The sequence below is a fragment of the Haliotis asinina genome, chromosome 1 (assembly GCF_037392515.1).
Source record: "Haliotis asinina isolate JCU_RB_2024 chromosome 1, JCU_Hal_asi_v2, whole genome shotgun sequence".
NCBI lineage: Eukaryota > Metazoa > Mollusca > Gastropoda > Lepetellida > Haliotidae > Haliotis > Haliotis asinina.
Genome location: NC_090280.1, coordinates 80,577,371 through 80,604,478, shown reverse-complemented (window position 1 = coordinate 80,604,478; position 27,108 = coordinate 80,577,371). Strand labels below are relative to the sequence as shown.

General features: G+C 39.4%; 1 protein-coding gene across 1 annotated transcript; it reads left to right on the top strand.

The window, feature by feature from the left end:
• The first annotated feature begins 2,592 nt into the window (after positions 1–2,592).
• Positions 2,593–26,598, top strand: LOC137271772 (telomerase-binding protein EST1A-like). The gene is made up of 19 exons (XM_067804206.1): positions 2,593–2,682; positions 3,770–6,035; positions 6,398–6,562; positions 8,822–9,005; positions 10,083–10,300; positions 10,737–10,815; positions 11,886–11,996; positions 13,515–13,691; positions 14,699–14,760; positions 15,525–15,670; positions 16,727–16,982; positions 17,838–17,935; positions 18,489–18,592; positions 19,211–19,387; positions 20,237–20,377; positions 21,106–21,256; positions 21,981–22,192; positions 22,842–22,923; positions 23,532–26,598. The coding sequence occupies exons 1-19, from the start codon at positions 2,604–2,606 to the stop codon at positions 23,660–23,662; spliced, it is 4,839 nt and encodes a 1,612-aa protein (XP_067660307.1). The 5' UTR covers positions 2,593–2,603; the 3' UTR covers positions 23,663–26,598.
• The last annotated feature ends 510 nt before the right edge of the window (positions 26,599–27,108 follow it).

The following is a 27,108-nucleotide window of genomic DNA, read 5'->3' as shown; positions in this document are numbered from 1 at the left end:
GAATGTTTTAAAAACAAAGATTATTATTTCTGGAACTGGACCAGCCAAAACGGACTAAGCATTTTTTACACTAGATAACAAGCAGCTTGATATTGTTGATGACTATGTATACTTAGATGTTAAATTTCATAGAAACGGTAGTTTAACATTACATGACCAATCTTTAAGAGCAATGTTCGCTTTATTATAAAGTCAAGAAATATTCATTAACCCACGAATTGTATGTTCAAATGCTTTGATAGGATGGTTTTACCAGTAATGTTGTATACCTGTGAAGTATGGGGTTACACAAATGCCGATATATTGAAAAATAAGTTTTCCCACGATATGTTTTTGTCGCCATGGATTTTATTAATTAAATTTATTCTAGATGATTGTGGTTTGTCTTATGTATGGTTTAATCCATACAGTTTTCAACATCATTGACACACTTCCACAGTTTTTAAAAGATTGTCTGATACGCTTATACAGAAATGTCAGGCTGACCGATCACCTTCACATAAAGGTTACCTGTACTGTTGTATAAAACCTACGTTCGGTTTGGAGGAATACTTATTTCTTTCATCAAAATTGTCCCGCCCTCTTATTAATCTCCGTACAGGTAATTATCATCTGCCTGTGGAAACTGGTAGATGGTCAAATATTCCTGTTGAAAACAGATTGTGTGAACCGTGTGATACACCACACGTCCGCGATGAATTTCATTACCTTTTTCAATGTCAATATTTTAAGAGAGAAAGAGAGTTGTACATGCAATGTTTCTAATATGTTAATCCCGACTTTCATAAGCTTGAATTATTACTTGGGCAACTGTCACACCACTGCATGTCATGTATCCGCAAATTAGCCAAGTTTATAAAATGCATACTCCCCACCTTCATCTAGAAATATTCCTGTTGTTACCACAACACAATGTAAATGTGTACAGCCACATTATATTATATTTGTAAACATATGTACTTCCATGTACCACGGTGGGTGGTCTTTGGGAAAAACTTGATTGATTGTTTTATTGAGTAAATCCACACACATCAACACTGCCTTTTGACAAATCCGCTGTGGAAGTAATTAGTCAATCAGCGTGTTATAGGTTAATCCTTAGATCGATGTTTGTTTTTGTGACTCAGCTGATAAACCCTCTTGCATCACTTACATGCACATATTACATAACATGCAATACATTTGCCACATCAGACATTAATTTATAATGTTGAGTATTTACTCCAGACAAGAGAAATGTCAAATGGGCACCTGTCGGGTAATGCAAGTGGGGTTACCACTAACTGCACCTGTTATAAATTCATTAACTGACCATCAAGTGAATGATGACAAATAACACATGTAGCTTTATACCATCAAACGAGAGTTACAGCAAGGAAGATGTAATCTCTGCGTTGCATGCAGTCTGAAAAACACTTATGGGCCGAAACTGTTTTGAGGATACCAACGGAACTTCGTTGTTACATAAGAAATACATATAGACATTTGCTGTGTAGTTGGGTAAATAGGTATAATCATTTTTTTTTCAGACATTTTCAGATTTCTCTACCAATTTAAATAAATTAATGATGTGTTTTTATTATCATAGATAATAAACCAGGGGCGCAGCTACCAAAATTTACATTATGATTTTTGCTATGACAGTCGGACCAGCCCTCAAAACTATCTAAATATAAAGGTTTGCAATCTATCGGACTTATATGAAACAAATGATTTGCTAGCTACGTGCCTGTAGACATCATATTTTGACATGACATGATTAAATATCGAGGTCAAAAACACAGAAATGGGATCAAATTGTATGAGACACTATACCATCCAGGCATCAGAAAAATGACTACAATCCTGGGATATTTCATTATAGGCAAGGAATACCAGGGATATTTTCAAATAACGGCATGTGGTGGCCATCCTCACTGTTTAGGGTGAAGAAATTCTACTGATGCGGACAGGAGCCCAGTCCCCGTGTCCGTCACGGTCGAGGGAGCGGGTGCTGGCCAATTTGCACCTTCGTTTCGTCAGGGAGCCTATATAGAGGTAGGGTATCCCTGGTTTCGTAATTAGACCGTTGGCGAGAAACATTATTCGCCCCATCAGTGCCACTTTAAGCTTCTGTAAATACACTGAATTATGTATTACGTTGCAAAACATAACCCAGTGCCCATAAACATGCGTGGGGTTGTGTCTGGGTCTAAGCGTTAATAATTTTCAAGTGATGTACATAACCTTACCAACCCCGAGGTATCAGCTACCAGTTCTACTTGTGTGAAACCAGCGCTCCCACATACAGAAACACAAACATGCATAAAAACAAATGTGTAAATCCAACCCAAGGCCATGCACAAAGTACAAACGTCTCACTAGAGAGACGTAACTTGCACGATGAATCACACGCCGTGGCGGTTAGAACCTTTTAAAGTGGGGCTGTATCTAACTGAAAATATCATTTTTTCAGGTAAACCCTTAGTGATTTTGTACAACTATGCGGTTTAAAACACGTAACATACGCTGTCACGCACAGATCGCCAACGCGCAGAATAACGGTATTTGTTTAGAGTTACCTCCCCTAACACGTTCTCTCGTGCCAGAGAAATGTGTTCAAAATGAAAATGGCGTCTAAAAACGAAGTTGTAAGGATAACATTCAAAGAATTACACGAAATCGTTCAAAATTCAGCCAAAGGTGAGAATATGTATATTTATTATGTGAGTAGGGAAATTATTTTATAGGTACACTACTTTTAATTTTATGGATATCGATAGAAAGCGGACACGAAATTTGACACTTACAGTTAGAAGTTCATCAAAATTCCAATTTCAATTCCTTATGGGCAGTGATTAGACAGCCATGTACATATAATACCACCTGCAATTTTGCACGCTTAGGATATCTACTATTAAGGATTAGTACGGATTCGTAAGATGCTTACAGAATCAGTTAACTGTAAATATTCACCTGAGAAAACCGAACTACCGGCAAATTCAATGATTAGATTTTCAGTCCTATCATACCTGTCATTCCCTTTGGGTCTGCAAATCTTTTATTCATTTTCGTGATTATTTGAATGGAAATGTTGGGGTTTAGCTAGGAAATGAATGCCAATCATGTTTATGTAGGTCCTTAACTATAATTAAGCAATGCATGGTCCTAATTGCTCTGTATGCGAATTTAAACTTTCGACTGTATCAGAACAAACAAGGATTTGATAGGTGTCTCTCCATTTGCTACCTCTTTGAGAAATGAAATATCAAAACTTAAACAAAAACTATACCTTCTCACACTCCAGGAAAAGATGAATGGTAATTTGATAACTTTTGATTTGACTGCACAAAGCAGTGTTTAAGCTATTTGACTGCAATCTGTAAATAATCAAGTTAACACCAGAGAGTGAGGTGACTGACATCACAGGCATTGATCTACATAATTCCCAGTTGGTAAACTATGACCAATACCAAGTCAGGGAACCTAACCACCACATCCTGTTAATCACCTCTTGCAAGCATTTGCTGTTGAAGATCAATTTTCTAACACAAATCTTCCCAGTCTTTTACTGTTTTAGTATGTTTGGTATGTGTAAACATGTTGCACTTCTGCAATGTTTTACACAGTTAAGATTATGATAATAATTTATTTCCACTTTTTACTGTCACAGGTATTGCAGTTTTTCCAAATTGTAAATAATGACATGTTTTATTTTCAAATTATTTCAGTTTAATAAAAATAACAATATCAATATTAGTTAAATTGTATTTTGATCATTTTCTTGCAGGAGAGAAACCTGAAAAATCTGCAGATACTCAGAAGAAAGCTCAAACTCGACGACGCCCTCCAATACAGTTATATCAACCAGGTGTTTCTCGGTTGAGTAAAACAAAAATATCCAAAGAACTTGCCAACCAGGATAGAAAAAATAGTGTCTCTGATGGAGAGAACTGGGATGTAGATCTAGAGCAGCAAGATACAGAGGAAAGTGGACGAGGAAGCAAGGAAAGCAGTGTTGAACCTGAGGTCAATGGGGTCAACCCTGGAGGTCATGCTGAAGCAGCTAATCAAAATGGGGCAGAACAAGGTGAAGGTGGATCTCCAAAGAGAACTCCAAAGAAGTCTTATAAAAGGATGGACAATCGTAGAAGGGGGAAAAGACCTGACATTCAGATCTATGTTCCGAAGGGACGTTTAATGGAACAGGATACGAGAAGGGGAGATGGATGCAATAGTCCTGATTCAGTTTCACAGCCTGAGTATGAATCAGAAAGTCCTTATTCTACCCTTGGGAGGAGCTCAGAAAGAGGTTATCACAGAAGAGGGTCAGATGTTACCAGTCCCACCTCTCCATTACCCCCTAGTCCCAGGTCTCCCTCTCAGAGGAAAGTAGACCTTCGGTTTGGTTTACGTAACATGCAAGTGACTGTTGTTAATGATGCAGGTGAGGAAGACAATCCTGTTGAAATGTCTAAAGAATCTGTGAAGGAGAATGTGAAAGAAAATTATAAAGATAACATTGCAAGAGAACGGGCAAAAGAGAGACAAGAACTTTTGAGCACCCTTAGAGCTGCTCGAGCAAATTCTGAAACTTTAGACTCACCAGAGCTTTCAAGAAGACTTAACAGACCATCAAGGTTGTCTCTATCCAGACAGAACTCTCTTGCAGACACTCAGTCAGAGAATGAAAATTATCCAGACACAAATGACAGTGATATGAAGGAAAATATGTATAAATCCAGAACATCAGGATCTCGGGGAGGGGGAAAGAGGGGAGGCAAGCGTCACTCATTCTCTGCAATGCGTCGACAGAGAACTGGCAGCTTCAGTAGTGACGTGAGTGCCAGCAGTGATGTTAGTCTGGAGGAGGAGTTCCAACAGGAACCCAAACCACTGGACTGGGTGCAGGAGATGGAGCAAGAGTTGGCCAGACAGGTGCAAGATGAAGCCCAGAGACTCAATGACTACCTCGAAAGTTGTGTAGCAGGATACCCGGGTGATATGGATCAGGCAGCACCTTCAGAACCCAAACCCAAATATGAAAAAGCCCCTCCACAAAAAGGATCCATAGCAAAGGATGTGATACGATCTCAGGAATTCCGTGGCCGCAGGAAGGAGAGGAGACGCAAACCTTCTGGAACAGAGAGTCGAGAGTCAAGTGTTCATAGTAATTATCAGGATGAAGATCCTTGGGCACCAAGGATCAGACCAGCACGGCGTCATAAAAAACGTCATTCTTCAGCTGGATCAAGAGGGAAGAAGGATAAGATAGATAATTATAGTGATATTGGGACTGATGGAAGCAGGAGAAGGAGGCATGATAGTCACGGAGGCAGCTCGAAAGAAGGAGGGAGGAGAGATTTCTACGAAAGGAGGCATAATTCTCATGAGCTTGACATCGGGTCAAAGCGTGAGGGATTTAGACGGGGCAGGCATGACAGCTATGGTGAATCTCCCAGAGACAATATTAATATCAAGGTTACTTTGGATAGGAATCAGAGACAGGTTAAAGTGTCAGGTGAACAGAACAGGTCTGAGTCTGACAAGTCCGGCTCTCAACATGCACATTCTGGTGGACTGCTCCATCTTCCTGGGCATCAGACCAAGCAGCAAGAATATTATCAGGAAGAACAAACAGATGCAGGCATGATGGCAAGCCATCATATGAAGAACAGAGACCAGACTCAGGATCAAAGCAGGAAGATGCTTTTCGATCCGAGGAATCCAAACAAGCCAATTGTAATTACCAACTCCAAAATCAAAGGTACAGATAAACGTGAGATGGCTTCATCACCCCAGGAATCAAATCGCAGCACTCCACCAACCAATGTGCCTCAGCAGCATCCACCTCCACAGCCACCTCAGCCCCACCCCCAACAGTACTATCAAGACTACCGTCAGGGATTCACTTACCCAGATATGCCATACCCTGGCCCAGCTTATGGCGGCATGCCACCACACCCGGCAGCTATGTTTGGTTATCCCCAGTTTCCATTCAAGGAGTGTGGCCTCTACACTGATGACACCTATACTAGAGACCCATACTATCATGGGTAAGTAGTTTGTTCTCGTCTAGCCTGTGTGAGGAAAATTGAAGAGCTTGATCTTGAGTTTTTAAACTTCAGCAGGGATTGGGAAGGAGAACTTTGACAATGGGCCATTTTCAGGATTATTAGCCAGTTTGTGAATTTAGGATGTGCCACTGCCCTGGTGTCAATAGTGAGCAGCAAAATTTTAATAAGCCAAGAGTAACAATACAATCTGTGACATTTCGTGTAAATGATACAGCTTTATTGTGAAAGTGTATTCTCTTGACCTTGAAGGTGGGGATTAATTCAGAATTTCACCACCATTGCATATACACTGTGGTTGTATGACATTAAATGTGATATGTATCTCACAATGTTACCTTCAGCGGCTACGATCCTGACCAGGTAATTGGAGGCAGGTCCAAGTCCCAGTGTCGAGCCATGTCCGAGCAGCTACTCCGAGATACCCAGCCACTGGACAATCAACTCAACAACCTTCTGTCTCGTAGAATCTCAGGTGATGATGGGTGGAGACGGATTACCAAGCTCAGGTACAGCCTTAAATTATGATTCCCATGATATATTTTTCCTTATCCTCGACTCATGCTTATTTGCTTATTGCTTATCTCCTCCCTCTATGCAAAGATAATGGAACGTTTGAAGTTCCCTTCTTTTGAAGCAAGGGACCAGCTGTGTTTGCCACACTCTCCTCCATCGCCTGACAAGACAGTTGGAGGGAACTTGAGTCCCTGTACAGCGTTTAATATCCTTTAATATTTCGGTCCTTGACACAAAATTTAGCAGTATACAGCTTTGGTCTGTATTAATATCATTACGATATGAAATTGTTTATAAATTTTTGTATTTTTTTTATGTTGTTAAACATGTATTTCATCATGATCTCTCATGTCGGGCTTACGGAATTACGAAAAGAGTGACAAACAGGGCTGTTCATGTGACCGATGTTGCAGGAAATGGGGAGGTTTCCTGTGGGTGAGTGTGATTGTATGTCAGCTTCAAAAGAAGGGAACTTCAAGGGATTTTACGTGTTCCACTATCTTCACATAGAGGGAGGAGAATAGCGAAAAAGCATGAGTCAGGATAAGTATAAATTATCAGTTTTTTTATTCAGAAAATTACATTTTGACTGGACATTCAAACTTGTTGTCACATTAACAGGTGGCTTCTTTTTTGTGTCTGTTCATCTGAGATGTAGCATAAATTATCCGCAGCAGTATATTATGTGTAATTTAAGCATAACACCAACTTTATCCGTTCCACACTCCAACTGTGTCATTCAGGGGGTTGGAACCTCTTTTCTTTTTAGAAGTCATTTCTGGAAACAAATTCATAGTTCTTTTTCAGAAAAAGTCCTCCTTGGTGTACATATAGCATTAAAATGTCCATTATGACAGTTGTAACAATATTTCAATAAATATTTTACAAACAAAAAACTTGTTTTTGTCTTGTGAGACCACCCCTACAGGGCCGCCACCAGGCCCCTAACAGCCAAGAGCAGGTAATTCTCGCAGTCTACCTCGTACCTTGCTTTTCATGCTGTCATTGACTAGAACGGTTGCTGTCGTTTCATAGTCTTCACTTGCCTAGGCTTCGATCGACTTTGAGAAATGAGTGAGAAGGGGTCGTACTCTGTATGCGGTAACTTCTATAGGCAGGTAGGGGACGTTCATGCGATGTCTGCGGATCCTGCTCTGACAGTCTTTCACAAAGTCAGTATTCTATTGCCGGATTCTTACTGTCAGATCGCAGGCACCTTTCACGTAACAGTGCTTATCAAGCTACCCACTCTCCTTCATCCTCCACAGCTCGGTACCTCTCTTTGACGTGCTCACGTCTTAGAAAAACAGAAACCTGCGTTAACATGAACACTGAAGTAGCTGTTCTTCTGTTATGTTGGTTGGAGAACTGGACTTCCAGCGAACAAGCAAACCATTTCTAGGTGGCTTGTCTCTGCCATTTGTATGGGTTATACTCACAAGGGTTTACCAACTCTTAATGGGTTAAAAACTCATTCGCTTAGGGCAGTGGCCACTTCACAGGCTTATGCGGCGGCACTACCCATTGAGCAGATCTGCTCAGCAGCTATTTGGAGCTGACCAATTGCAATTATTTGCCACTACCAGGTATACAAACATTCACGGGAGAATGCTTGATTTGGACAGACAGTCCCTAACAGTGGGCAGAGTCGTGATTCTCTAGCCGAATGAGCTTTCAACATCACAATTGTTTTTGTTTACTGGTGTTGGGATACGAGACACTACCCTTCTTATGTTCAGTGATGGGTATTTGGTGGCGGTATTTTATTATGACTGGTTATAGAATTGACATACGCTATTATCCACTGTTTGTTATTCCTGGCACTGCAGGTTTGGGGTTTCTCAGTGGGTACAGTAGGACGTAAGAGGTTATAAATTCTTTGAAGAATGTCCTCCTTGGGGTACAGCCACCTGACTCCCTTCATTCTGTCTGTTTCTATTCAGCATGAAAAGTGAGGTACGAGGTAGATGGTGTGTGTTACCTGCTCTTGGTGGTAAGGGGCCTGGTAGGGGGCCCTGTAGGGATGGTCTCACAAGACAAAAACGAGTTTTCTGTTTGTAAAATATTTATTGAAATATTGTTACAAGTATCGTAGGCATTTTAAAACGGACATTTTAATGCTATATGTACCCCAAGGAAGATGTTCTTCAAAGAAGTCATAACCTCTACAAGTTTGTATAAATTTCCATGTCAAGGAGGTGACGAAATTCAAAATTTCACTTTACAAGCATTTCAGGATTGCACTGTTTCAGAGATGAACTACGCAGCCGTTACGAGCAGATCATATTCCTGGATGCGGATGTCTCCAACAAGCATGGTGTTGAACAGTTGCTGTGGAAGTCTGTGTATTACCAGGTGATTGAGGTGTTCCGGCGTCACCTAGGGGAGGAAGAGGATGAGGACTTCAAGAACAAGCTTCATGCCGTCCTGACTGAAGTAAGACATGTTTGATGCTTAAAGGTCACATGTGACCAAAAAATCAAACCGATTAAAACATAATTTTCACTTATCCATGACATATAATATGCACTGCTGATTATGAAAAAACAAATAAATACAATTATAAGCGACTAATCAATATGCAATATTTTGTACTTGGGTCTGTTATCCTCGAAGTGAAAGACCTGGGATACTGAACCCAGTCAGAAACGTTACACTCAAGTGTAACAAAATCTTTGCATTGGCTGGTTCAGTTGCTGATACATTTATCCGGCTCTCTGTTGTTGTGTTTTTCATATATAAGCCAGCCTGATAGGGGAATTTCAAGTTACATGTGGTCAATGATTGAAGTTGTGCATTGCCTATTGTCATCATTAGCGGACAGGCAGGCAGACATATGGGTGCCAGTAAACCACACGTTGAGTTTTGAGTTTTCTCTGTGACAGTGTCTGCTTATCACAATCAACATGTTCTTTTCGGCAACAAGTAGATTATTTACTTGTTTGTGTACACAACCAAGATTAGACTACTGCTCATGACCTCATACTCCGGGAATGTATACTGTTTCAAGTTCCACGAACCTATTCACAATGCATAAATATGGGCACAATGCAGCACAGCTGTTGAAACCACTTATCCCCCCAGCACTGTAGGAAAATTAGTAATCATTTGCATTCTGATTTCGCTGGCATTTTTTTAAAAACTTTTTAGGTTGAATTTTAATGATTTGTTTTGGTAAGTGCATACCAAAAGGTATCAGAATATGCAAATTTGTGTTTTGCTTTGCATGTGACTTTTAAGCAATAATAATGGAAGGTGACACCAGAAATAGGCTTCCCACATTGTACCCTTGTGGAAGGTGAACCCCTTAAGCACTACACTGTCCAGATGAGACCTCATCTGTATCAGCTCCGAAATGTATTTTTCTACTGAAATGAATTTTGCAATGAAATTAGTGATAAGAACTAAACACCCAAGATTCTATTATCCCTTAGAATATTTCATTCTTCCAGCTGATGAAGACTAGAGGGTAAACTGCATCTCTGATGATTGAGTTTATGATTTGTTCCACAGGGCACTGAGTTCTTCCAGAACCTGCTTCAGAAGCTACAGTCTACCTACAATTTTAACATTGATGTGTTCCTGGATGTAAACAACCCTCCTGGAGATAACATCAGCCGATCGGTCAAACTGGCCCTTCTGAGTGTCCAGAGGACTTACATCTTCCTGGGAGACATTGCCCGGTATCGGGAACAGGCTAATGAAACCACAAACTATGGGCGAGCTCGGAAGTGAGTCAGTCAGATTGTACTCAGTAATTTCAAGCAGTCTTTAAGAACTGTAATACTGACATAGCGCATCACTGGCGTAAATAAAACTCCTGTCATTAGAACTGTCTATTTCTTTTTCGGTTTCAAAAGTGTTTGTAGTTTAGTTTACTTCAGTCTGTAAAAAATCGGTTCTGGACCAGACAATCCAGTGATTGTCATAATCTAAGCATATGGGATTAGATGACATATATTAATGAAGTCTCTGAGCATGATGAACCTGATACCCAATCCTGTTACCTGTCTGTTTGACAAGCATAGGATTTACTACTTTTAGAAGCGATTGATGAGCTTGTTTAGCTTTAAGAGTAAACTTTTTGTTTTATTTTTCACTTTCAGTTGAATTGATTTGTTTCACATGCAAAATCACCTGCATCTTTGTACTTCTTTTTGTTTCTAGTTGGTATATGAAAGCACAGCAGATTGCTCCAAAAAATGGAAGACCCTATAATCAGCTTGCAATTCTAGCCATGTATACGGTAAGTGTTCTTGTGACTCACTGAAGACTTTCGGTATTGATCAAACAGTGTTAGAGCTTTCAGTTGCTTGTTTGTGTTGATATATGAAAGATTTATCTTTCAAAAAATGTAATTAATGTCAAGTAGTTATCAAAAGTACTTCACCAGTTTTCATACAGAATGTTCATCCTATAGTTGTGGATATGTGTCCTTGCAAATTTGTCTGACGACACTCTAGGCCTGAACTAGAGGGAAGCTACCAAGTGCTCAGAATGAAGCTGTCAAGGCACAAAGGGCAAAGACTCTTGTGACATGCGTAACTTTGCTGTTGTATTGTGGTTGCCTGCTCACTGACTTCATTTACAGTCAGGCATTGGTAGAGTGTGAACAACATTCAGGCAAGACATAGGGTTTATTGACTTTCCATACCTTCTAAACACCAACATTTCATAAATAGACAAGCGGTACTGAAAATATAGGCATTCAGTGCTGAACGTAGACACATCTCATTACTTCTCTCGACCCATAAAGATCCTAGGGAGAGTGGGTCTTCAGCAACCCATGCTTGCCACAACGTGCTCGCTGACTTGGTTGACACATGATTACATAATGCCATTTCGAAAGTGGTCAGATGTAACACATGTTATATTCAGGATTACACTTTCTTAGTAAAGTACACATTCTAGTACTTTTTGAGTCGAGTCCCATCCCAGATTCGAACCCACAGCCTCAGAGTCAGACACCTAATCGCCACACAAAACTCAGCTGCCTAACCCACTCAGCCACCGCAAATACCAGTCCGGTGTCAGAGTGGGTTAGGCAGCTGGAGAACTGAAACTGATGTTCATTCCACTTGAACATTGGTTACCAACCTGTAGTTTGCTTGGTACAAATGTATTGTTGAGTTTTGACCAAGTGGGTGACACAATAGCCAGGAATTCTGTCCAAATGAAACTTCTGTTAATGTCATCAGAGTAAGACTGTGATATTTATGACATTGCCAAAAAGACACAAAAATAAGAATCATAGGATTTGTAGCTGTACACAGAAAAATGTTACTCTGAGACTGATATTTTGTGTGTGTTTTTCAGAGGAGGAAGTTAGATGCTGTGTACTACTACATGAGGAGTCTGGCTGCCAGCAACCCCTTCCTCACAGCAAGGGAGAGTCTCATGTCAGTGTTTGAGGATGTCAGGAAGAAGGTAATGCCATTGTGTTGTTGTATTTCAGTTTGTTGATTGTCAGTTTGATGATATGGAATGTATGAAATAAGGCCCATCCGACAGCCTGTAACCTGATAACGTTTGGTCTATACTGGCAACGTTTTGAAGTTTTATGTTTAATTTTGTCATTTAAATAAGCAAATCATCACTTTCTGGTTGCCTAGTTTTCAAAATTATTTCAAAATAATTTCATACACTGTATTATGTGTTTCAGCCTTAAAGTACTTTTCAGTATTTGTTTTCAAGTGTTTTCTTGCCTCACATAAAACATGAAATGATGTATTCTGTCATCTTAGTGCATGAGTAGAAATGGGTGTGAGTTGACCAAAGGGGATAGTTTTACATGTATGTATATGCAACGTATTTGACTCAGGTCATATCTTCTCATTTAACCTCTGTTATAATATGGCCATTTTTCCTGGTTAATAATCCCTGGGGGCAAAAAATTGCAACACAACTTATCTCTCTTCTTTCTACCCAAACAGAACATGTGTTACATCAACCATGATCCAATATGGCAGCTGCCATGGAGTTAGTTGATCAATATGCGATGGAAAGATTCGATTTTTCATGTTTCATGTTTAACACTGAAAATCAGAAACAAGCAACAGAAAAAGGTGAAACAATTATCCCTCCTCTGCCAATAATGTATGTTGATGTGACACACAAGACATTTAAGGGCTAGCTTGTCCATTGTCAAAAAGGGCGATGGAGAAGCCATTGATCTGCCATTATATGAGTGAGTTGTGTCTAGAAGAAACAATTGCTCATTGCACAAGGGAAGAAGTTCCAGGTTCCCCAAGGCTTTGTGAATGATTGCTTTTTAAACAAGGTCACTGATTGCACAAATAAATCTGATTGCAACCAAACACTCATGCCATGAAAGGGCTGTATTAGAACAGAGGTATAACAGAGATATGACTTAAGCAACCTGTGTGAGGAGAGAATGCTTATTTCATGCAATATATTCAAAGTTTTGGTGTAGATGCTAACACTAATATCAAGCAAGTGAGGTGCATTCCCGATGAAGATGATTTTCATGTGTTTTCCGTCAATGTGTACAATAGGTAAAGAATTTGTATACAAAGGTAAGGTAATGCTTATACAATTGACGTACAGGCTGGTAATGTTGAGAATGTGTACACAAGGTTCATGTACAAATACATTGAGATTGCTGAGAGATGTGTTGATGATAGGTAGCAGGTTTGAGTTTATTTTTGAAGGTAAGCTCTAAGGTAAGTTAATGGAGATTTTCACTCATACTGTCAATTGTAATCAATTGCTCAGGTTATGTCACACAATTGTAGCACCTGCCATATTAAAGTGTCCCTGTGCTCTCCGTTTGGGTTAAATATCAAGCAGTGATGGGGTTTGCAAATATTCAGATTCCATGCCATGTCAGTAAACCTCTTTTCCTTGAGTATTTTGATCTCATAGTTATTGTAAGTTGTGATTGATAAGGCCAGTGTGAGAGAGTTTTGAAATATTTTTGGATAGGCTGAAGCTACAGAACAGAAGAGATTGGCCGACAAGGAAAAACTGAAGAAATTGAAACAGAAGAGACACCAAGATGGCCCCCGAGTTGAGATCTGGGTGTCTCATGATGGCAAGAGTGTGGAAGATAAGGTTGATGAGACGCATGAGGAAGATCTCAGTAATCTCTCTGCTATAGAGGTGAGATATCACACCTGAAATTCTTCAGTAGCCTTTGTGGTGCTTGTTTAATGTGTTTACTCAAATTTAAACTTTGATTGGATTACTGTGAAAGACAAGGTCTCTTAGTATGAGCTTTGGCCAAAAAAATATGCATGATAACTTTAGTACTTATTAATGTAATGTGGCGTAACGTAGTATCCACTTACTATATGATCTCTAAGACTGGGTCTTGATTGTATAAGGTCAAGGTGACCAGGGGTCAAATTATGAAGTGTACCTCAAAGCTGATAAAGTTTCAGATACATCATGAAATATCTCAGGTTTTTTGAATGAATGAACTTTGCAAGGATTGGATGGTTAGACTGATTCGATGATTTATCTGAAGCTTGTCATCATAACCCAATTGTGTAAATCAGTACTCCTGATGTCAGTCATGGATTGTCTGGTCCAAAATTAACTCACTCACTCACTCACTCACTCACTCACTCACTCACTCGGTCACAGAATTAAGCCCAAATGGATTATAATTCATGCATCTTTGTCACCAATTGTGTGCAGTCGGGAAAAGCTTTAAACAGGGCAGCTTCTGTTTTGCTTATTATACAAACACCTTATCATTGCATGTACATGTCTCTTTCAAGGTAACAGGACATTGGGTCCTGCTGTAAGTTGAAGATGTCTGTCTGACCCACTGAAAATAGGACCCATAGAATAAAAATTGATCACACATTCCAGATTGAACTTATAATTGATTTATGATTGGTTTGGAAATTATCAACCATTTATAAACAACAAACAGGTGTGACATGTCACATGTGACAACTTCAGTCAAAGTCATTGTGAAATATACAGTCAGACACTGGGGTCAGAGGGCTGTAGACTTCCACCAAACCATCAGTGGATTTGTCAGAGGAGACCATTGAGAAACACTGAAAACAGATCAAAAAAGGGATCTGCAAATTCTTTTTTCAGCCAAAATATGAAATTGACGTTTTATCTGAGACAAACCTAATTTTGTATTTCAGCTCAACAAACGGTTTGTGCTTAGTTTCCTCAATGTGCATGGGAAACTCTTCACTAAGATAGGGTAAGTTCTTCAGAGACAATCAGAAAGGATGTGTAACTATGTGTGATGAGTAGGTGAACTCTTGAGCAGACACTGCCAAGATATTGTCACAAATCTTGGTTCATGACATACCAGCACATCTAGAGTTTGATATGAAACAACCATGACGGAATTCTCATGTTTGCTCTCAACAAATGTGATTACAGTTAAGTCTCATTAATCTGACCTCCATTTATCAAAAAATCAGCTTTATCTGACGCTTTTGTCAGTAACAAATTGAATGAACGTAACATTGTCTCATTTATTTAGTCTGACATCCTCATGAATTTGACAGTTTTCTGTGCAAAGTCTGATGTTGGATTAACAAGACGACACTGTATATTTTATGCAACACATTCTTTTCAAAATGACTCCACTAACATGTATAGTTGTTAAAGCATCATCTCTTCATGCCAAAGACCTTTGTTTGATGCCCCACATAGATACAGTGTATGAAGCCCATTTCTGGTGTCCCTCAACGCAGTATTGATGGAATATTGCTTACAGCGGCGTAAAACCAAACTCACTCATTCTCTTCACCTTGACTACTGGACAGTGCAAATAGCTACAAGTTTTTTCCATCACCCTGCTCAAGGAGCTACATACTTATAGTTATTATGTTTTCTTCAGAAGATTTTGAGATTGCCCATGCCATCAAACACCAGTTTGTCTTGCTAGCTTTGCTACACATAAGCTGTGATGTAGTACTGCATATTAGTAAACACCTTCTAACCGACTGTTTGCAGTATGGAGACATTCCCAGAAGGCAGCTGCCTGATGTTGCGAGAGTTTGAGGCTCTCCTGCAGAACTCCCCTGTAGTCATCAGTAGCAACAGGCTGATACAGCTCATGGCTATCAATATGTTTGCTGTGGAAAACACAGCTCTTAAGGGTAAGCTGGACTTCTGTTGTGGAATTGAAGATTAATTATGTGTGTTATGAGCTTTTCCTGTTGAATCAAGCAAAATATGGCATCAGACTTACGTAATACAGGAGAAAACACGCCTCCAAGGTTTTGGTAGGCAATGTAAAACCGGAGGGGGAGGGAAATCCAGAGGGGGGCCGATTTCCCGACCCCGATGGCTTTACATTGTCTACTAAAACCGAGGAGAGGTGTTTTCTCTAACATATATACGTCAGTGATGGGTAATTACAATATAGATGATCATTTAATGAAGCTACGTAACAATAGCTGAAGCGCACGTAAAATCAATTTAATGACAGTAACTATAAGTAGATAATTTAACCCCACCACTTTCGTTGGCCTGATGGCCTTGTGGAAGAGCGTCTGCCTACAGATGAGAGAATTGTGGTTCCAATCCCGCTTCAGCAAACCTTTGCTTTGTGTGTTTAATCTTGAACGATATTTTTCAGTTGATTTCAAACACTCATGTATCATTTGAATGTTAATGTTCATATAAAGTTAGGAAAAGTAAAACCTAGGAAGCGGTCTTACTAACGAAAAGTAAAACCTGTCCCTCCAAAACAAAAACCTCAAACGCGGTTGTTCTGGGAAAACAAGAGATGACCTAATATACAGTGAGAGGCACACTTTAGGTTTATATATACTTTTCACTCATGTATGTCTCATGTGTTTCTCCAGAAAATAACAAGAAAAAAGGGAACCTTAACACTTTAGCTGTATTATATTAAACTGGGACTAACGTGTTGGCATCAACCTGTTAGTATTTTTTTGTCCAAGAACATAACGTTGCTCATGCACTTCAAGTGTGCTGGAAACATAGGGGAGGTAACTCTCGTTTCTGTGTGCAGGACAACGCATACATATACCATCCATGCAACTGTTTGTGTGGAATACCAGCATACAGTCAGCATTCTTAACACTACGCAGATTGCCATATTGTAACAAACCTGAATAAATCTATGAACCTGTATACAACTTGTGATACGATGGATACATCAACTGAGACTCTACTCCAACTTCCAGATGAAAGTCTTGGAGAGACGTGCCGGTCACTGCTTCAGGAACATGCTGTCCAGCTGGGTTTGGACATGTTTGGACTGCTGATCAAGCACTGTTCTGATCTCCTGACCTCCCACCTCAGCTCCACAGACTACCCCGCCCAACTGCTGAATGAGGACCTGCACCAGCTTGTCCCTGGGGTCAAGACCTGGTCTGACTGGATGATGTGTCATCCTGCTCTTTGGAATCCACCTCCATCACTGAGGCCTCCAGACCTTGGGTATGTAATAGCATGTGCTAGGGCAGTAGTGGGCTTGTCAGCTAGGAGGTTTGTCTAAATGCCTCTCAAAGTAGTTAACTGGGAGGTTTGTGGAAAGGGGTTTAACATAATGTTAAAGATTATTGCACTTGAATTGCATGCTTATGTGACTTTGGCAGCTGGTACTAGTCTGGATTTATACTGCTTTTATATTGCTAGCCCACAGAGATACAGTGAAGTTTAATATGGATGGGACCCGTGAAGGTCCCAGGGTAGACTTTGCTTGTCGTAAGAGGCGACTAATGGGATCGGGTGGTCAGGCTAGCTGACTTGGTTGACACATGTCATCAGTTCAATAATTGCGCAGATCGATGCTCATGTTGTTGATCACTGGATTATCTGGTCCAGACTCGATTATTTACAGACTGCCACCATATAGCTGGAATATTGCTGAGTGTGGTGTTAAACTAAACTCACTCACTCACTAATATGGATGCCCCAGTCAGACACTCCAGTGCTTGTGTTATCCCCAAATATTCCAAGCATTGGACGAATCAGATCTTTTCATTATATTTCATCATTAAGGCCTCAGGCCCTATATACTAACATTACAAAACGTAAACTTAAAATCTATTTTTCTTTGTAATTCAAGAATGAATCTGCAAATATGTATAAATCATCAGCATTCAAAAGTGAAAAGAGTTCCATTAAGGCTGATGCTCAAAGATTTCTCAGCCTCCAAACTCTTGTATGTAGTTTTCCAGCTGATTTATGAATAATGAAAACTAAAGTGGACTTAAAATACACTCCTCCTGTACTCTTTCTGTCACAGATCTATTAGATTTATCTGATCTTGAATGTCCTGATAAATTCCAGGCTTGACATTGATGTGTGGAAGGGAATGTCAAATTTGTGCAATGTGCTGACAGGACTGGACACGTCACATGTCAAAATCTACAGGGACAGGAAGGAAAGTAAGTCTGGTTTACTGATTGACGGAACTGGCTAGACCAACTTGTTAGAGTTTAATAATAATGATATTTAGTGTATTGATGATATTTTCAAAATACAGGTCATAATAGTCCTGTGGATTGTGGTTATTGTTTTGTCTCTTATAAAGTGGTGTATAGTAATGCCAGCACTTTAGATGGGGTTTGGAATTAGCACACTTTGAATTACTGGTATTTCAACACTATTAATATTTAGATTTTTGGAAATCTTGTGTTGTAAATCCATGAATTTCCGGGTTAGAATTTGTCTTGAGTAACTCATTCTTGTTTTAAGAGGTGGCTAATGGGATCAGGTCAGGCTTGCTGACTTGGTTGACACGTCACCATATCTTAGTTGCGTTGATCGATGCTCAAGTTGTTGATCACTGGATTGTCTGGTCCAGACTTGATTATTTACAGACTGCCTCCATATACCTTGAATATTGCTGAGTGAGGCATTAAACAAGAAATGAGCAATGAAATGTTCTGTGGTAGATTTGTCTCTGTCATGAATGATGAATAATGGTGACTGTTTCAGGCTGTGAGCCCATTGTCCTGACTGAGGATGCCACGATGGCAGGGTTCATTCCAATGTTGAGTGCACTAGTGGAGAGCTGCTACATACATACAACCACAGACAAGGTGAGCTGCCTGGTAGAAATATGTTGATGTTTAAGCTTATTGCTAATCAATCTGTCATTTTACTTTGGAACTGTTGTTAACAAGTTCTGTGTGAACACTGAATAACATTTTAAGTAGCACTTGAAGTTTGTTACAGTGTGACATGGGGCCAGTTCCACAAAGCTCTTTTAAGCCTGAGATGTCATAATTTTTCTCGAAACATTGGAACCTCCTATGTTACAGTGTAAGAGGTAGGGTTGCTACGAGGAAACTTACGAGATCTTAAGCTTACAAGAACATTGTTAAACGGGCCCCTGGGTAATTGTTTTCATACCCACTGTTTCTGAGGCAATGATTCATTGACTTTCTCAGTGTCAAATACTGAACAGGCTGTGTTGTGTCTGAAATATAAGCTGAAACTACAGAGAATCAAGTCATTAAGCATGAATACCAGAAAAATGTTCAAACATCAGTGATTGGTACTTTTACTTGGCAGTGTAAGAGGTAGCATTTGAGAGGTAACATTTTAGGCATTAGATCACTAGAATTGTGTTACTGAGATACCCATGGCAGTAACTGATACAGGCATTACAAATAATACATGGTGTTCTCTTTACTAATTTCATTATATATTTACAGGAGGTTGCCAAGGATTGCCTGAGACTTGAGAAACTCCGCCTTTTTGGAGAGTACCTTTGTGGTATTGAGCCACCCATGCTTTCCTACAATGTTGAAACAAAACTGTACTTCTCTGTTGCCTTGGCAACCTCAGTCAGCGAGGAAAAAGACAGGAAAAGAGGCAGTAATTCTTCAGATGTAAGTTAAAGGCCACTTGAATGTCTCCATTTTCACATCTTATTTATTGCATATTGCTGGAATAATGCTAAAAGCAGATTAAACTCACTCACTCTTACATTAGGTCAACAGGCTTACTCTCTTAAACTTGTTTTTCATTCATACTGTCCCAATCAATATTTCTTTTTTATTTCATAACATTGGCAGCCTCAAGTAAGTGCAGTCTGCACCAAAACAGTTCTTTCCAAAACTTGACTCCAAGGCCATCTTTTTCAAATGTTAGTATTGTAATATGTAACATCAGGACTTAGTGGACAAAATAGGGCTCTATTCTTGAAAAGCTCAAGTTCTGACAGGGATAGGATCGTTTCGGGAATATGTCTTATCCTAGTGTAGGATGTTCTAATGCCTGTCTTAAGTGGCTGGGATCTGTCTTAGCTGGGACACTTTCAAGAACAGGCACCCAGAATTCTTCAAAAGTCAAACTTTAGACCAGTAGTTATAATCTCTGATGAAAGAGGTGACAACCATGTTGGGTTGATACATGTCACTATACCCTGGTGGAACAATGACCAGGTTGGAATATGTACGAGCTGGTACAGTATGGCTGGAATGCTGCTACTACAGTGCTGTCTTCAAAGATGTTCGATTTCTCTCTTAAAAACAATTAATGATGATGATACTTCATACAACAAAGGGGCATGTTCAAATCGCGCACAAAGTGTTAATGGAAAGATTGTAGATGTCTCCATATCAAATACCCACTTAAAAATCCTCACAAAATGTGTGTAAACAAGGGTTCTTTTTAAGCATTTTGTCCAAGTAGTATTTCATAGCATATTGTAACTGAGTTATTCCATTTGTGTTCAGTCTGACGATGTGATAATTGAGAGTGAAGATGAGGCTGATGTTGAGAGTGGTGGGGAGGATCATGTCCGCCATCTCAAGGCCCGCAAGCAGGAGCTGCAGAAGAAGAAGGACGAACAGACCAGGCACCAAGAAAATGTCCAGGTAGTGTCACATCTGATCTTACTTAATGGTATGGACCCTCTGCTGGTAGAAGATAAGAGTATTTCTGTGTTACTGTCAGACAAGCATAAGTTGGACTGGTGCAGAGAACACGTTTACAAGATGTGGGCGGTTCACAACAGTGAACAAACCCATTTGGTTTGTGAAAGGTTCAGCAAATGTAGGCTGGTGCACGTACAGTGCATGACGATGAAATCGAATCAGCGCAAAGATGCACATGCCTTGCTCACAAGACTCTCACACAGTCAGTGCAGCAAGTCAGTAATGTACACCACATTTGATTCTGGACAACCTGGTACCCCTTCACTCACAATGGCAAGCACCAGTGGGTGGCACTCGTACATGCTAATACGGGTCAGTTGTCAGGTTGGTGCTCAACTTGGCCTTGTTTGCCAGTAACTTCCTTAAGTGGCTTTCATAAGGATGGGATATATAATATTGAACTTAATGGATGACAACTTAATTCCTGCTTCTAAGGGTACAGAAATGGTGTGTTGAAACATCACACTCATGAAATAACAAGAAGTTGTTATCCATAAAGTTTGTTCATATTGTATTTCATGATCTTAATTGTTTCATCAGAACTTCCCTCTGAGCTAATGCAGACACGCCATATACATAAAGCACGAAACAATGCTATCACATATTTACACCTGTAACCATACTTGTAAAATGCAGGCAACTTTACTTGTTATCGTCATGATTTTCAGGCAATTCTTGACGAAAATCGACATCGTCGAATCGAACTTGAAATACATCCAATCTTCCTCATCCCTGACACCAACTGCTTCATCGACCATCTCCCAGGACTGAAGAGAATCCTAAACTCAAACAAATACACCTTGGTTGTGCCCCTTGTTGGTGAGTGCTTTGTTAGTATGTGGAAATAGAATACAGTACATTTCTATGCAGCTAACAACACTATTTCAGCAAATATGTGGAATAGTATAAATGTGACATTTTTTGTGAAGACCTTCCAAATTTAAGAAGTAAAAGGCGTATATAATTGAGACAGGTGTAACAGCTTTTCAATAAATGTAAAATAATTAACACCTAATGCATTTCAGAAGTTGCAGCAGTCAGAATAGAATTGGGTATACAGCTTGAAAAGCCTGGTATTTGGACATTTTACCCTAGAAGGCCATACATTCATGTGGACCTTGGATAGATCCTAATTACCAGTGACCTGCCTCCCCAAAAGCCCTATAATAAGCATTACGTGTCCATAATACATAGACAAAATACTTTGCAATGGCAGTGGATGTAAATTAATCTCTATTACAAAGCAAAACTTTCCCAGTGCAACAATGTAGGTAAGAGTTATTTCCCTCTGACGATCAGACTCACGTTTGCCCAACCTTGTGTGTATTCAACTGCTTACATTTTATATGTGTTTCTATAGTGCCCTAGGATTGTTGATTGGGTCTTGAAAATCCTCTAAAAAGGCTGTAAGTTAGATGTGTGATAATGTGTATGATCCCTGTAGAAGTAAAATAGCTGATCAGTTTATATGTTTTGCAAAAAGTGTTGCAGTTATTTAGTAGATATGAAATAGGTCATCTGTTTCTATTGTACCTGTTTCCAGTCATCAATGAGCTGGATGGCTTAGCCAAAGGAAGTCGTGAAGGCCAGTATGAGACAGCCGAGCATGCAGGAATAGTCAAGTCAAGGTCACAGCAGGCCATTGTTTTCCTTGAGGAAGAATTTGAAAGGAAGAATTCCCACATACGAGCTCAGACTTCCAAAGGTTCCATTTTGGAGACAATATCATTCAGGAGTGAAGAGACAGATGCAACAGTATGTATTGGATGTTTCTGTACTGAAAATTTAATAGCTGCCAGTACATTTTGCCTGTACATTCTCTGCTAAAGCAAATGCGTGATAGTAGGACTGTGAAGCCTTCCCTCCTACTGTTACCCTGCTCATGAAGATTTGTTTCCAGCTAAAAGATTACCTATGTCATTGTTTTGACTTGACCTGTATCAAGGGCATACTTGTACAAGGAGGGGCGGTGGGGTAGCCTTGTGGTTAAAGTAATCGCTCATCATGCCACAGACACAGGTTTGATTCCCCACATGCGTAAAATGTGTACAGCTCATTTCTGGTGTCCCTTTGCATGATATTTCTGGAATATCGTGAAAGTATAATACCCAACTCACTTAAAGTAGATTTATGCCAAACTTTTATTTTGGGGAGTTACCTTGATTGTGTTGTTGATTTCTTGCTTATGAGCAAAACAGTTTTGTTCTAACTTAGAGATTAGACAGATGGCAATAGGGAGGCCACTGCAGAAGTGAAGCTTTGGATACATTTTCAACCAGGGTAGTTATCAACATAGAATGGAGACGTAATTATATTCATGGATGAATCTTTTAAGAATAGCAATGATTTGATGCTCCGTTGGCTGGGTCCCAATTCAACATGTTGAAACTATTGTTACTTCCAGGGCAACAATGATGATTTGATCTTATCCTGCTGTCTTCATTATTGTAAAGATAAGGCTAGAGACTTCATGCCAAAGAATAGAGGTAAGTTTTAGTGTACTGGTAAATGGACCCATGAAGATCCAGACTAGAACTGGTCTTCAGAAAGTCTTGCTTGTAAATGGCTAGTAGCGGGATCAGGTGGTCAGACTCACTGACTTTATTCACATGTCATTGAATCCCAGTTAGCATATAGATGAACATGTTGTTGATAACTGGATTGTCTGATCCAAACTACAGACCATCGCCATATGGCCAGAATATTGATGAACATGGTGTTGATAACTGGATTGTCTGATCCAAACTACAGACCATTGCCATATGGCCAGAATATTGATGAACATGGTGTTGATAACTGGATTGTCTGATCCAAACTACAGACCATCGCCATATGGCCAGAATATTGATGAGGGCAAAATAACAAAACAAGAACAAAACGAAAAAAGACAAAAGCAAATATAATGCCATGTGAGTCGGTAAGCTATGGATATTGTTCACTGCCATTGTACGTGTCTGTATCTTGCCTCCTTGTCCAGGGGGTAGGTGGGGTAGCCTTGTGCTCTCATGCTAAAGTCCTGGGTTCAATGTTAGAAGCTCATTTCAAGAGTTATATTCTGAGGTCTTGAGTTTCTAGCGGTAATATTTTATTTCAGATGAATCCGTGCGACTCTACCGGGATGTAGTGCTTTTGACAGATGACAGGAACTTGTGTCTCAAGGCACATACATCGAATGTCCCTGTCAAAGATGTGATGTCCTTCAAAAGATGGAGTAACATTACGTGATCAGTGGAAGATTTAGCTGGTCTAAATCTCATCTCTGCATCATGTCGGGAGCCACATCACCCGAGAAGAAGGCGACCCATCGCCTGACCCGATCTGACCTGACCTGACCTGACCTGACCTCTTCATGGCCAGTCTGTGCCTTCGTCCCTCGCTGTGTGTTATCGTTAGCTAGCAGAAGGCTGCGTACATGCATGATATCCTCTTGTCAAAAGTGGGTACAGAATCCAACCCCTCTGTGGAAGCAGGGTCTAGCTGACATTAGTTCACGTTAATGACAAGTTCCATTCACTTTGTGCTTTAGGTTCAAGAGTTTGCTAAGTTTGAAGTCTGCCAAATTAGATTTTTGTACCTGCCGAAGCATGTGAATTAATTCATCACAATGAAAACATGTTTCCTGCATGTTTACCAAAATGAAATTTGTTAACCATGGGTTTTTTTTCAATGCTGATTGAATTCCAAATGCATTGTAGCTTACATGTTTTAGGATTTGTGCCAATAGGTTCAGTTTGATGCTGAACGTGGTCATAATCAACGTTCATCTTTTAAACACTCAGTGCAGCATAATGTTGCAGTAGTAACATGACATCAGTGGTGATATTAGTTAAAAGTATGAAATGAAAAACTAATATAGATGTATTTACAAATAAAATGGAAGATTGCTTGTTTAAAGTATTAATATTTCAGAAGTTGTTTTTGTCATTTTTGAATTGTCTATTATAAGATGACATTGATTGACATGAAACGATAGGTATGAATGTTTATTATGTTACTGTTTACCCAAGTCACCCTAATTTATTGAGCCAGATAGTTTCATTGACATTCCTTTGAATACATGACAGTGAGGCTTTTCAACAAAGCAGTTCACATGAATATTTGAAAAAAAAACCCTCTATATATTTTTTGGGGTTTTTTTAATTTGAATGTCAAAAAATTTTATTCCTAATTCTTTTTGGGTCCCAAATATTCAAAGTTGTGTAGTTGGAATTGTAACTTCAGGAGGATTGCAACATGGTGTTGGTCCATCAGCTTTTGGCTGCTCAATAATGATATGTTTGGTAATATTTTAAGCCCTTTAGGGGAGTCTCTTAAGGCTAGTAAATGATTCCGTGGAGATGCATCCCATTGTATTCTTCCCTTGAGTACTGAACACTGCCTATAAAACCAAGATCTCTCCAAGGATAATGTGATAATGTCTCCAGTGTTTTCAGGGCCATTTTACTTAAAAGCTTACATGCTTGTGTAATTCTTATCAAAGTGTTGAATTTGACATGTAAGTTTAAAAGTGCATCTATATTAGGGTGACATTGCACGAGTGAGTTGCAGCATGCTCAGAGATGTAGAGTTACTAATCCTTGCATGTCTGCTTTCGGGATATTCATCTCATGTCTCACAGTAACTGCTTTAAGTAACTGACTGTGAATTAACACAGTCGTCATTTTATCATCAATCCAAACCCTGGTTCCATTCCCCAGAACAGCACTATCTAAGAAGCCTAGACCAACTGATACTGCTGGTAAATTAACTCACTAACTTGATGTGTTCTGGGCTTTAGGGTGAACCATGGTCAGTAAGCTCCCTACAAATAATCTGAAAATTAACCTTGCATGCAGCCTATGGAAGTCTTATGCAAATGCGTCTCATTTCCCCCTTATCCAGTTGGGCAATATTACATTATGTTAAACTGATATGACTGAGATCCATACCATGTCCATTCCTAATACTGTCTCTGCAGTCAAGAAAAGAGGATATTAAGTGTTCTATTTTAGCTTTACATTTTCTCACTGGGAGATTGACTGATAGAGGAGTAAGTTGGACTATTTAGTAATCCAAATGGATTACAGAATCTACTTAAGTGCAAAATAAGGACATGCTAATATGTTCCTTGTCATCCTCCTGAGCAAACGTTTATGCTATTGAAAGGCGCAAGTGTTATGTGTTGGTTTTTCTCTTGATTTGGTTAAGACATGAAGCTGAAAAAGTTCAAAAACTGACTGGCTTAAGAACCGAGAAATCTTCAGTTGAGAGTAGATCAGTCAGTCAGTCACATGACATAAAGATCTGATTTGAGTCAGGCCGTCGGTGGACTGCAGATGATTGAAAGCTTTACAACTGATCACTGTCATTTGGAGGGATATGGTGTCAAGGGTATTCATCATGTACCTTTGTTATCTAAAGATATATTTTAGCAGTGCAAGCTAACTGAAGTTATTGAAGTGATTGTGAGTAAAGTAGTTCTTTGGCTGCTTCAAAACATTTTGAATGCTGTATGAATTCTGCAAGAAATGACATTTAAGTGGTTCTGAACATGAATATGACTATGTTTATCTTGTAATTTAATAATAGTGAAGAAAGGTTATAGGATGAAAAAATTAATTTGTACTTTTTGAGAAATGAGATCTGTTTTTCGTAATCCATCCAAATATGTGTTACACTGATATTTTGGTCTTAGTATTGGATATAATAAATGTCATATTTCCTGTTCAATGAGGGTTAGATACACAAAAATATGAACCATTCTGAAATGACATGTGTAAGATAACATAAGCAAGCAGCAGATTGAATGCTCTTAAAAGTATCTGTGCTATGGATTACAAACTGACATCAGTTTTTGTGGTTTTGACTGTACCAATCTGGATTTATTAATTTTTTTTCCTGTTTTTCTCTATTTAACATGGTAAACCCAGTTTTTTATGTACCTGTTACTTTTGCGCCCATTTTTAGCATTTTCATCTGGAAATATCTGTATTTGGAGGTGAACACTGAATAAGAGTAACTTTTATACCTCCAAAGAGATTTTTTCGGGAGAAATCTGTGATCGTCAAATGAAAGGGCTGTCTTAGAAGGAAAGTGTTGAGTAACAGATTGTTGTGTATCTCATGCTTCATCATGACTCACTGTGTGACAACTTGTTCATTTGGAATAAATTTGTTGCAATATTTATTGGCTTTGTTTTTCAAGTTGACAATTTTCAGCTGTTCATTGACATTGGATGAAAGAACATGCTCACTAGTGTTTGCAGTCTATGAAGTGAACAGACAGGGGCAGCCTGGAGGTTTATGTGTTTGCTTGTCATGTCGAAGACCTGGGTTCAATTCCCGATGTGGTTGCAATATGTGAAGCCCATTTCTGGTGTCCCCTTCCTTGATATTGCTTATAGCAGCATTGAACTAAACTTCACCACTCATCAGACATTAAGTTCATTCAGATCCAAGTCTTCGGTAACTCATGCTTGTTACAAGAGGTGACTAACGGGATCACATTATACGGTTTGCTGATTTGGCTGACACATTATTGTATTCCGTTTGTGTAGACCAATGCTCATGATGTTGATCATTGGATTGTATGGTCAAGGCTTGAGTATTTACAGACAACAGTTATATAACTGGAATATTACAGAATGTGGCATAAAACAACAAACCATATAATAAGGTACTGATTCATCTAAG

What these genes read in the sequence shown, in the direction of transcription:
- LOC137271772 (XM_067804206.1), top strand. Translation starts at nt 2,604, where the DNA reads ATGAAAATGGCGTCTAAAAACGAAGTTGTAAGGATAACATTCAAAGAA. An exon ending in GGAAAACACAGCTCTTAAGG is followed by an intron (nt 15,671 to 16,726) that starts GTAAGCTGGACT and finishes TCCAACTTCCAG; the next exon opens with ATGAAAGTCTTGGAGAGACG. An exon ending in CTGAGGCCTCCAGACCTTGG is followed by an intron (nt 16,983 to 17,837) that starts GTATGTAATAGC and finishes GATAAATTCCAG; the next exon opens with GCTTGACATTGATGTGTGGA.